General features: G+C 29.1%; 1 protein-coding gene across 11 annotated transcripts in view; it reads right to left on the bottom strand.

Annotated features, from left to right (window-relative positions):
* The window catches only part of LOC149878407 (GATOR2 complex protein WDR59-like), a 55,684-nt gene that overhangs the window by 13,317 nt on the left and 30,122 nt on the right, over positions 1-12,245 (bottom strand). For 10 of the 11 annotated variants that reach the window (XR_016447502.1, XR_016447504.1, XR_016447505.1 and 7 more), the window contains exons 8-12: positions 12,168-12,245; positions 11,777-11,927; positions 11,246-11,328; positions 8,686-8,965; positions 6,750-6,871 (exon numbers count right to left, since the gene is read on the bottom strand). Coding sequence is in view for 4 of the 11 variants with exons in the window: in XM_090072452.1 (XP_089928578.1) it covers positions 6,750-6,871; positions 8,686-8,965; positions 11,246-11,328; positions 11,777-11,927; positions 12,168-12,245 (714 nt within the window). In the remaining 7 variants the exon portion in view is untranslated. Of the gene's footprint in view, positions 1-6,749; positions 6,872-8,685; positions 8,966-11,245; positions 11,329-11,776; positions 11,928-12,167 lie in introns of those variants that run through there. The other variant, XM_090072454.1, reaches the window with a different exon arrangement.

The following is a 12,245-nucleotide window of genomic DNA, read 5'->3' on the forward strand; positions in this document are numbered from 1 at the left end:
AAAACATTGAAAACATGTTCAATTCTTCTTGTTTGTAAAAAAAGGTCACTCCGCAATTATAATCACAACTCGTCATTTATTTAAGCTTGTTACTGCTACTACAAATACGTATGGCTTTGCAGCAAATCATTTAAAACTTGTATAGATTAGAAGTGTTTAGAACTTTATAATATTTTGGAAAATTCCAGAATATTTTAGACGACTTTAGAAAATTCTGGAACAATTTAGAACATTCTGGAAAAATTAAGAATATTCTAGAACAATTTAGAACATTCTAGAACAATTTAAAATACTCTAGAACAATTTAGAATATTCTAGAACAATTTAGAACATTCTAGAACAACTTAGACTGTGTATATAGCTCCTTATCTAATTTTACAGTTATTACAGAAGCAACACATGACCACATACAAGCATAGCGATAGTAGCATTCAGAAGAGCAAGGATGTCTGGACCAATAATCTGGTAACATTTGAAGACTCTCATAAAAGAAGAATGGTCCCTTTGGAAGAATATTTACTGGAAGAAAAGTCCAGAATGCCTCTCCAAAAGCAAATTATTGGACACTACCATTTCCTTGGACCAAAAATCAAAGGAGCAAATAGCAGAAATTTCCAAAGAAACCACCAAATTGTGGAAGAAAAGACTGAATTTTCCTCATGTATCTGATCAAGTTATGCAAGAAAAGCTTGATAAAATACTGAAATGTTATGATGAATCTGTCAAGCAGGGAAGCTACAAACCCCTTGATGAAACTTTTGATATTACTAAAGTCGATGGAACATGCTTATCTTCCGAGGACAAACGATTGTACCACCTTCAAGTCGAAAGCAAAGGAACAGTGGGATGCTCTACAAGCCAAGCAGCAAGTAAAGAAACGATCCATCGCTCTAAAAGACAAAAACTTTTTAATGGTCATTCAACTCATCATCTTACTATCCTGGTTTTAGTGATTTTGACTCTGAGACTGACAACAGTGAATATGAAAACAATGAAGAAAAAAAAGACGAGACTACTCCTACACCAAGCAGAAAACATCATAAACATAAAATTGCAGTCAACTTGGTGACCTACACAAGAGTATCAACAAATAAAGCTGCTAACACATGCAAGCAATTGGCTCATGAAGGCATTGACATCCCAACTCCATGTCAACCAGTTATTTACAAGTCAACAATCAATGAGGCAATCAAGTTGAAAAAAGAAATGATTAAAAAGATGCATACGGAAAGATGGTCCTTACCCTTTGATGGCAAGCACATTGATGGAATCGATTATCAAGTGGTTGCCCTTAAAAATGAAAGAAGAGAAATCAAATTGGATGTCCTGGACTTGTAGATGGCAGGGGAAAAACTATTCGATCAGGTTTCAGAAATTACCCAACATCTGCAATGTGAGGTGAAATTCCAGAGCTAGCAATCCTGGCCTTCATTTTATTTCCTTCAACAAGGACAGTTTTGCAGAGAGTATGTCAATTTATATCATATGGCTGAGCAGACCATTGGTTTACAAACCAATTGTACAATGAAAATGACTTTAATAACTTGGCTGAAGTACTGAACCCATACAAAAAGGCTTTAAGCTTTTTGAAAAATCACTGGAAGCGAGAGCCATCCATACTACAAATCCCCAGAAGTAATCAATGCATAGAGCACACAGTCAAAGGAGGAGGAAATGTATTTGTCATGCAAAAATAAAAACAAATTGCACTTTCTATTCCTTCTACGCAACAAGCAAGAGTTAGAGCAAGAGCAAGGTCAATGGTTTGAGTAATTCTTGGATTGAAAATTTATTGTATTCCATGACTATGACATTCTAAATACATTTGAATACATAATAGTCAAAATTGATTTTTCAATGACTGGATGAACTTTATAACCCTAATATATATATATATATATATATATATATATATATATATATATATATATATATATATATATATATATATATATATATATATATATATATATATATATATATATATATATATATATATACAGTGGTGGAAAAAATAATAAATACACTATCTAAACATTTAGAAAAATGCTTTTTATTCACAGCAATTAATGTTAACTGATATTAATTTTTATGTTTTTATAAACTTCATTGTTAAAAATCATATTTTTAAAACAATTATGAAGTTTTTTTAAATTTTTCTAATGTTACTAACAATTTTGTTTAAAGTAGCCAGAAATTTGCTGGAAAAAATAATAAATACAGTAATGATTAATCTTCTTGTGTTCTTTAATTTTCAACTGTTATTACTTTTCAAATACGTGTTTGACTCCGGTTATTATTAATACCTTGTGGGAAGAGGATTTGGAGGGGGTAATAGCCTCTTTCCCCATATTTATTTAAGATTAGGGTCACTTCCCTCACCCTTCTCCTTCAAATCTCCAACCCTGGCAGTTTTAGTCACTCCCCCTCAAACTGATATGACTTCCTACACAACTGAATAATATTTTACTTTATATTTTGAAATATAGCATGTTTAATAAGTTTTTTATGTATGTTCAGTTAATTATTTACAGTTTACTAATACATTATATTAATATCATTTCAATTAATTAATTACAATTAGAGTAAAAAACATTGCTGAAGTTGAAGGTATTGCCTCTTACTTTTAATCTGTAAGTATTTTCAATATTTAAAAATATGATATGGTGGTATTAGTAAGTAATATTAGTAATTAATTCATACAACAGCTTCTTTCCCCTTAAGATATTATGGGTAGAAAGTCACATTGCACCTCAGCTGAGCTCTTAGTAATTCAACGGCTTAAAAACAGTGGAAAGTCTTATAGAGAGATTTCAAAAATAACTAAGCGTTCTGTTGGAATGGTTCAAAACGCTCTTAAACCAAAAATACATGTGGAAACTAGAGGTCGCAAAAGAAAAACAAATTACAGAGAAGATAAATTAATTATTCGTGAAGCTAAAAAAGATCCATTTATCTCCAGCAACACCATTAAAAAAAACTTAGAGTTAAATGCAACAGCACTAACAATTAGAGAACGTTTAGCTGAAGCTAATTTGTTTTCAAGATCACCTAGAAGTGTGCCTTTATTGAAAAAACGACATAAAAGCTAGAAAAGAGTTTTGTCATAAATATTCTGCATGGACAAATAAGAAATGGGGCACAGTTTTGTGGACAGATGAATCTAAATTTAATATCTTTGGATCAGATGGTAAGCAGTTTGTCCGCAGGCCACCAAATAAAGAGTTTGACCCACATTACACTAAAAAAACACTTAAATTTGGTGGTGGAAGCATTATGGTGAGGAGATGTTTCTGGTCATCTGGTATTGGCCCTATCTATTTGATAACAGACACTATAACAGCTGATATTTATACTAATATACTTGAAGAAATAATGCTTCCTTATGCTGAGGATAACATGCGGCTGCTCTGGATAATTCAACAAGATAACGATCCAAAGCATACAGCTTCTATCACAAAGAGATGGTTCCAAAATAATGGTATAAGACAATTGGACTGGCCACCACAATCGCCAGATTTAAATCCAATAGAAAATTTATGAAAAATTGTAAAGGATGAGGTTGCAAAACAAAAGCCTTGGAACAAAAGGGATCTGTGGGAGTCTGTGAAAACATCATGGTACGCTATTCCACTATCAACATGCCATAAATTGGTCAACAGCATGCCCAAAAGACTAATGGAAGTTAAAAAAAATAAAGAACATGCATCAAAATATTAGGCAATTTTTGTAAATATTATATTAAGTGATTGATAAACCTTTTTCAGAAAAAGAAAAAATTTTGTTTTTGTTCTTAATTGTTTTTAATTATTTTTGTTAAATACTTGTTTTATAAACATTGAATTTTCTTGATTTTTTCAAATATACGATCAAATTAACCATTTCTGTATTTATTATTTTTTCCAGCAAATTTCCGCCTACTTTAAACAAAATTGTTAGTAACATTAGAAAAATTGAAAAAAACTTCATAATTGTTTTAAAAATATGATTTTTAACAATGAAGTTTATAAAAACATAAATTAATATCAGTTAACATTAATTGCTGTGAATAAAAAGCATTTTTCTAAATGTTTAGATAGTGTATTTATTATTTTTTCCACCACTGTGTATGTATGTATGTATGTATGTATGTATGTATGTATGTATGTATGTATGTATGTATGTATGTATGTATGTATGTATGTATGTATGTATATATATATATATATATATATACAGTGGTTTTCATAAATTTAGACGCACTCATTTTTTTTTACATATATGTAAGAAAATGCTTAAAATAAAATTAAAATAAAAGTGCTACCGCTATGTTTGATATATAAATTAGTAGAGGAAGTGAAACTCTGTTATAAAGTACCTTAACTTTTTTTACAGGATGTTTATTACTCATTTTATACAAATTAACACAAAAAAGTTAATTGATAAGCTTGATTTTATTTTATTCATAAATTTAGACGCACAATCAGAAAAGTCTTATACCTTGTTAGTTGATAGTTAATTAGTTTTTTTCCCATATTTCTCATTAATAGGCCTAAATTAATTGATTTTGTCAAAAAACCTTATATAAATATAACTTACCTGGAATTAGTAAATCATTATTTAATAAATAAACAAAAGTTAAGTTAGTTTTGCACTAAAAAGACGCAAAAAATGGGCAAAAGACGTATCACTCAAGCTGAAAGATGGCAAATTATTGCTCACATCAAAGAAGGAACCAAAAGTAATAGAGAAATCGCCAGGTTAATTGGAGTCTCTGAGAAATGCGTTCGGACAACGAAGCAAAACTTTCTTCACTGGTGGTGCCAGCGAGAAAACGAAGCCAGGTAGACCCTTGTCAACCACCAGAAAGGACGATAGTGCCCTTTTTAGAGCTGTCAGAACTAATCCAAGAATTAGCTATAAAGAATTGAACATAGAATTCAATACAACGCGAAATACATCTATTTTTAAAAGCACAGTCCGTCGAATACTTATCAAATACAAGATTGGAGTCTACTCTGCTTTGAAGAAACCGCTCTTGTGTCCATATAATAAACAAAGGAGACTAAAATGGTGTTGTGAAAGAAGGTATTGGACAATAGAACAATGTAAAAACATTACGTGGAGTAATGAGAGTAACTTTGAGCTGATCAATCGCAAATCTAACATAACAGTCAAAAGAATGGCTCGCGAAAAGTATTACGCCAGGTACATTAGACCGACTGTACAAAGTGGAGGAGGCTCGATAGGAATCTGGTCATGCTTCAATTACAAAGGTGTTGGTATGTGCCAAACATAAACCGGAAGAATCAACTCCATAATATACGTAGAAGTACTGGAAAACAAACTCCACCAATTGACCTGTTTATGCTCAATGATAAACCATGGAAACTTCAACAAGATGGCGCTACTGCACATACTGCATACTATACAAAGAAGTGGTTCAACGTTAATAATATCAAGACAACACCGTGGCCTCCATACTCACCTGATTTGAACCCAATTGAAAACATTTGGGCTTGGATTGACCGTGAATTGGCAAAGGTTCAAATTTCCACATTGACAAGCTGAAGGACATCCTTAAGGAGACCTGGTATAGGGTCCCAGAAGCGATGTGCAAAAATCTTGTTGAGTCTATGCCTAGAAGAGTTCTTAGTTGTATTAAAGCAAAAGGCGGATACACAAAATAGTGATTGGTTTATAAATTACGCCTCCTAATGTATCGTGCGTCTAAATTTATGAACAATTTTTTTTGTCTTATTTTTTTAATATCATGTAGTTGTACCTAAGTATTACTTAGTGTTTGTATTTTTTTTTGTAAATTTTTTTAAATTTTGTATTCTGTATGTATTTATCTAATAAATAGAAAAAAAACTAATCCGAAATCTTTTTTCGTTATTGTTTTATTGTTAAAAAACTAAAAATTTAAATTCTCAAATATGAGTGCGTCTAAATTTATGAAAACCACTGTATATATATATATATATATCAGTGTGTTACCCAGGAATAAAATTTATACAGCGTTATCATAATATTGGGAATTTTCTTTCGGCTGTCGAGCAAAAAAAAAAAAAAGGTCCTTCATTTTTTGGTTTAGTGAAAATAAAAAGTCTAAAATAAAAAAACAAATAAAAAAACAAGCAAAATGAAAAATCTAAAGAACAACTGACGTCAATTAAAAAATAACGCATTTTATTTCTTTTTAAATAAATTGCTACGCTTTTTAAATGGCTTTGAATTGAATGATTTACTACGCTTTTTCTTTTGTAAAGAAAGTAATTGTTTTTGATCAACTAAATTATTTTCTTCGTTTTCTAAGTATTTCTACGTTTCTTGCGTAACACTTAAAATCTAAGTCTGTTAATTAAAGGTCGTTTTATTTAAATGATTTTATGTACTTTTGGGAAATTTGGAAAATTTGGGAATTCCGCGTTATACGCGGTGCCATCAGGCTAGTTAACACCCTGTATATATATATATATATATATATATATATATATATATATATATATATATATATATATATATATATATATATATATACACAGTTAATATAATTAGAATGAATATATATATATATATATATATATATATATATATATATATATATATATATATTCATTCTAATTATATTTAATACTAATATATATATATATTAAATTAATATATATATTTATTTAATATAATATTAAATTATATCTAATTATATTAAATACTAATTTAAAGCAATTTAGAAACAAAACAAATCATACCACAATAATAGCACTTACATTTACTTTATAAAGAGGGCTAATTAGATTAATCAATGCAAACTCTTGATTCAATGTTTGTAGATGGGAGTAATCATCATTAGCTTCATTTCTGACTTCAAGTTTGATTACATTTTTGGGAGCTTTGAAAAGAGAAATGTGTAAAGAGGTAAAAACATGATAAATATTTCAAAATTAGTGTTGTAAAGAAAAGGTTTATGCATTATGTAACTCCTCAATTATTTTGAGTGAGCTCATATAAAAACAAGAAATGAAGAAACAAACACTTCAATTTCGTTTTAAGTAACATTTAAGGAAAATGTTAGTTAGGAATACACACAGTTTATAATTCGAAGTATTTACTATTATTATTAGTCTAAGTATTTGTTATTACTATTACTCACAATCATATTAGGACTAGAAATTTAAAAATTCTTTTAATAAAGTTCTCTATAATACATAAGGACACACTCACATTTCTTGTCAGACCTGATATTTCTAATTAAAAGTAGCTAATAACCAGTCAGCTATTTCCTTGCAATAACAAGCAGTTAAAATATTTATTCAACCATTAAAAAAGCTACCTAAACTAAATCTAAAACTAAATAACATCTTTCCCAAATAAAATAATCAAAACAGGCAATGCTACAAAATTAAACCTCTGTGTTAATGAGACCTTAATACTAAAAAATACTCAGGATGCAGTTTGATTTTAAGAGATTTTATTTCAGGCTACATTTAAATTTTGGAGGAAACATCATGGTTTCTCCAGCTCCACATTTTTATGGCTCAAACATTTCATTTTTAACAACACTTCTACTTTCTAAGGAAAATGTTTCTTTTCAACTAAGAAATAAGATTAAAGGTTCAGTTCTTGACTTAAACCTTGGTAAAAAAAGGTTCATGTTTTTTGTTCTATGGTTTGACATTAAACAATTTCCCAGTTTCTATGGATTTTAAGGTTAAAAAAAGTTTCTAACATTCCTTAATTTGCCTCTTTTTAAGATTGTTGGTAAAAACCAAAACTTTTATACCAATAGATCAATAACTTAGAAATCACTAGTACTGAGATTAGACACCTTAAAAATCAATAACATCATTTTAACAACCATTTTTCTTTTTTGATATTACAGATTAACTTCTTAATTGAACGCTTCCCTACTCATTATGTCTTGCTATATCATTTCTTATGCACCCTTCCTTTTATTACTTTTATTACTTCCTTTTATTACTCATTTTAAGTTGGTCCTATAGACCAATAACCCTCTGGCAAATATTGTTCATATCAAATATAAACTGGATAGAAATCAATATATCTATGACAAATTGGTTGAATCTACTTGCTTCTGTTTTTTGATTTGATAATTGATAGAAATGATTGGTGGCAAAATCAGTATGATGGAGTTTCTAATCATACTTTAAAAAGCATAAAAGCTTTTGCAGTGTGAGCAGATGTGGTTTTTAATTTACATTGTGCCTTACAAGATTACTTGGTTTGAATTCCACTAGAAAATATTAGGGCTAAAAAAGATTGTTAATTAACAACAATCTGCAGATTACTTAACTTTAGAACTGGTTACAATTTTGAAACAAGTATTTATGAAGCCATAGAATAACTTGATTAATTTAGAGTGGAGTGAGAGCTTGCATAAAAGATAAAGTAGGTCCTTCAAATGTTAAAATTACAAATCCTACTGCATAGGATTTTCTTTTCATTATCTGTAATAGATTTATTATGGATATAATCTATAATTATGGATATAATCTATAATTATGTATATGTTCTTTGTTGTATTAAAGAAATTAATTACTATCTTAAAGAAAAAATAAAGCAATATGAAGGAACTACAGACACACATAAATATATATAAATAGTCAAACACAAAGTAAACCTAAATTTTAGAAAAGTGTTTTTTTTATTAGGATAGTGAAATAAATGTAAAATAAAAATTCTTACTCTTTTCAGATGTTTTTTCAGTTATGTTAAAACTATCATTAGACTTTTCTACATATGAATCATGCCGGGGTAAAAGATCCAATTTATCTGGTCGATCAGTAGAAAATCTTCTTTCTCTCTGAAATTGTGATCCATCAAGAGTTGGATAGGCAGTCAATGAGTTATTCAGAGAAGAGCTATTTAATTTTTCTGTGCTGTCTGTGAATGAAGAAATAAGACTGACAGGTGATTCAACTAAAATTGGAGGTTTTGATGACTTGCTATACTTCCCAGTTATAGCCTGAAGAAAAAGAAAAGCATCATCAATATCATGAACTTTCTGTAACTGGACACTGATTATCAGTCAACTTTTTTAAAAAAAAACTATAATGTAACCATTTATCAAATATCTAACAGCAATGGTGGTTTAAAATATATATGATTGGGAAGAACAGTTTTTCTTTCAGAAAAAAAAAAAGGTGTTTTTCCAAACAATGCTTCGAAACTAATTCCACACATGGATTGTATGACCGACATGCAATGGTAAAAGTATTTCCTGTGTGCATCTAAAATATGTTAAATATAGATTTAATGTGTATATGGAGTAAGATTTGACAGTTGAGCCTCAATCAGAGAAATGATAACATTGCCCAAATGTGATTTGGTTTTAGAACCAAAATTTTGTATTTTTATGTATTTCCACCTACTGAATTCAAAAATGACATTAAGATTACATATTAGTTCTTGTTTAAGAAATAAAAGCAAAATTTTCTCTCAAGGGTATAAATTTTCATTTTTTTTGTTTTTGACTATTCATAATGCTTTATTCATGTTTAAAACTTGTGATATGAGTTATGTGTTTAAGCTAAAGTTTCTGACCTGATCTATTCATAGTTTTATCTTTATTTACTAGTGTAAAATTTGAAAAAATAACATGTCAAGGAAATGTGTAAATTTAGTGAACAATTTTTGTTACGTTTGTGATGAAATAATATCTTCATCAAAGAAAAGAACTAAGACACCACTTTGCGAAGACTGCTTACCAGCATTACTTTGGTATGAAGGTAGGGGACCAGGATAAGGGCTTAACATATATACAGTATTTCTTGTTTGGTTACACTACAAGAATAGTTAAAAAGTAAAAAAAGATCTTTGGCTTTTGCTGTTCCATTTGTATGGAGGGAGCCTAAAAACCATACATATAACTACTATTTATAATTGACTGCACCTACTAGAACAGGCTTTTCAATGAAGAAAATAGAAACAGTTAAATACTTGCATCTTCCATCTGTCATTTGACCTATTCCACATTTGGATAGTTTATCAGTTCCTACTCCACCATAAATTTATTAATTAGAAACAAAAAATGAAAGCAGAAATGAGGTAGAAATAAAAGAAAAAGAAGAAAACAAGGCTTCCACATCAAATGATTTTGATTTTGTGAGATATAAAAGATAATAGAGATAATAGAGTAGTTCACATTACATAAAAGAAGGCTGGCCTGCAAGAAATTTCAACACCGATGAAAAAAATGTTGTTACTGAACAACTCATCCAAAAGGTGTTCTTTTTCAACCCTTACATATTAAGTTGGTTTTAATGAAAATTTTTGTCAAAGGTATGAACAAAGAAGGACAGGCTTTAGGTATTTCAGAAACAAATTTAAAAAAAAATGCAAAAGCTAGAGGGTATTTTTGTTGGACCACAATTACATCAACTGACAAAGTTTTGAAGAGGCAAGGAAACGAAACTAGTAAAACTCTCAAGGGAGTGATTTGTGGATTTTTAGGCAACAAAAGAGATGATAACTATATTCAATTGGTAACAATACTTCTGCAAAAATACCATCAACTTAAATGTAACATGCTCCTCAAGATTCATTTCCTCCACTCACATTTAGATTTCTCCCCCCCCCCCCATCTGTGGAGCCGTTAGTGATGAACAATGGGGAAAGGTTCCACCAAGATATTTCTGCAATAGAATAAAGATATCAGAGTTGTTGGAATGAAGCTATGCTTGTAGATTATTGTTGGTTTGTGCATAGGGATGCTACAGAACTCGCATACAAAAGAAAAGCAAAAAACGCCCTATAATCTTCTTTATACATATTAGCCTGATGATCATGATTTCTTTATTTAAAATTATTAGAATATATCTGTAATGAAAAAACCAAATACACTTTAAATACTATTAGAATATGTAAATTATATTTCATATTGCTTTGTTGCAAATCAACTAAAATACAAATTTATTGCTTTTGTATATCTCAGAAACTAGAGCTGATAAAAAATTTTTACTGTCATTTTTTTTTCTCAGTCAAAATTGGAATAAAAAAGTTGTATACAAAAAAAAAAAAAATTTTTTTTGCTTGTCCAGTGTAATTAGTCAAAAATAACAAAAAATTACAGATCTATTATCACATCTTTCATATGTAGCTAAACACATGTAACTTGATTTTAAAAAATTCAAGTTTACAAAGCTGCTTTAAGAATAACGAATGCAAAAGAGGTGAATCTTGATACTTTACCTTAAGAAAGTCATCTAAAACTTTGTTTAGATCTAAACAAATTGTTTGAACGAACCTGAATTGTTTTCTTTTCAATACGCCAGATTTTTAATGTCTGATCTTTAGACCATGATACTAACTGATAGTCTTCTACATCACCTGTTTTTTAAAAAATTAAGTTACTAATATTTAATCAAACTTTATTTCATTTTAAACTTTATTTGGTAATTACTTAAATAAATAATGGGTATGAAAATTTATTTTCAAATAAAATGCATATTTCATAGAAAACTTTGATGTAGATTAAATGATTAAAGCAAACTCATAACTATAATTTAATAAAGTATAATATCATTGAAAAATATGCAACTTATCACATAAGCTTCAAAGTAGGCACTTTATGTCCAACTTTCATGAGAACTAGCAATTAGCAAACTAGCAAACTTATATTTCATTGAAAGCCAGATAGAATCTTTCAATCAAAAGATGAAGTTTATTGCTAAAATCTTTTTTCTATAAATTTCTTAAGACAATATGATGGGGAGATGTTTTAGCTATGTTGTACAAAAACAGATAGAGAAATACTTTAAAAAAAAACATGACAAACCAAGAATCTGAGATCTCCACTGAAACTCAAGAATCACATCAGCATGACCATCAAACTTGTGAACATAGTTTTTCAATTCTGAAGTTTTCCACAAAAAGATACTATTATCACCACGACGTAGTTGAACAGTTACAAGCCCAATGCCAAAAGGCTATAAGATATATCTTAGGTAGATTAATAGTTTATTCTTAAAATAAAAGAAATCTTTTTAATTTAGACTGTTCTTATATTAGCTAAGGAAATTATCTTTCACCAATTACTTTAATCTTGCTGATTGCTTTTACTAAATTATAAAATTATTTAACAAGATAAAATAGAAAGTAAATAGTTTCATAAACTGAACTAGTACTTTTAATCATAAAAATATTCTTTACTAATATATAATACTTACAGTGAATCGAGCCTTCCAAACAGGGGAGCCAGTGTTTATTGAGCCTTGAGACTGCAACGGAGAATTGATATTCCAAAA

The sequence above is a fragment of the Hydra viridissima genome, unplaced genomic scaffold (genome assembly GCF_058129835.1).
Source record: "Hydra viridissima isolate aposymbiotic clone 2 unplaced genomic scaffold, HvirCarnegie_v1 scaffold_15, whole genome shotgun sequence".
Taxonomy (NCBI): Eukaryota; Metazoa; Cnidaria; class Hydrozoa; order Anthoathecata; family Hydridae; genus Hydra; species Hydra viridissima.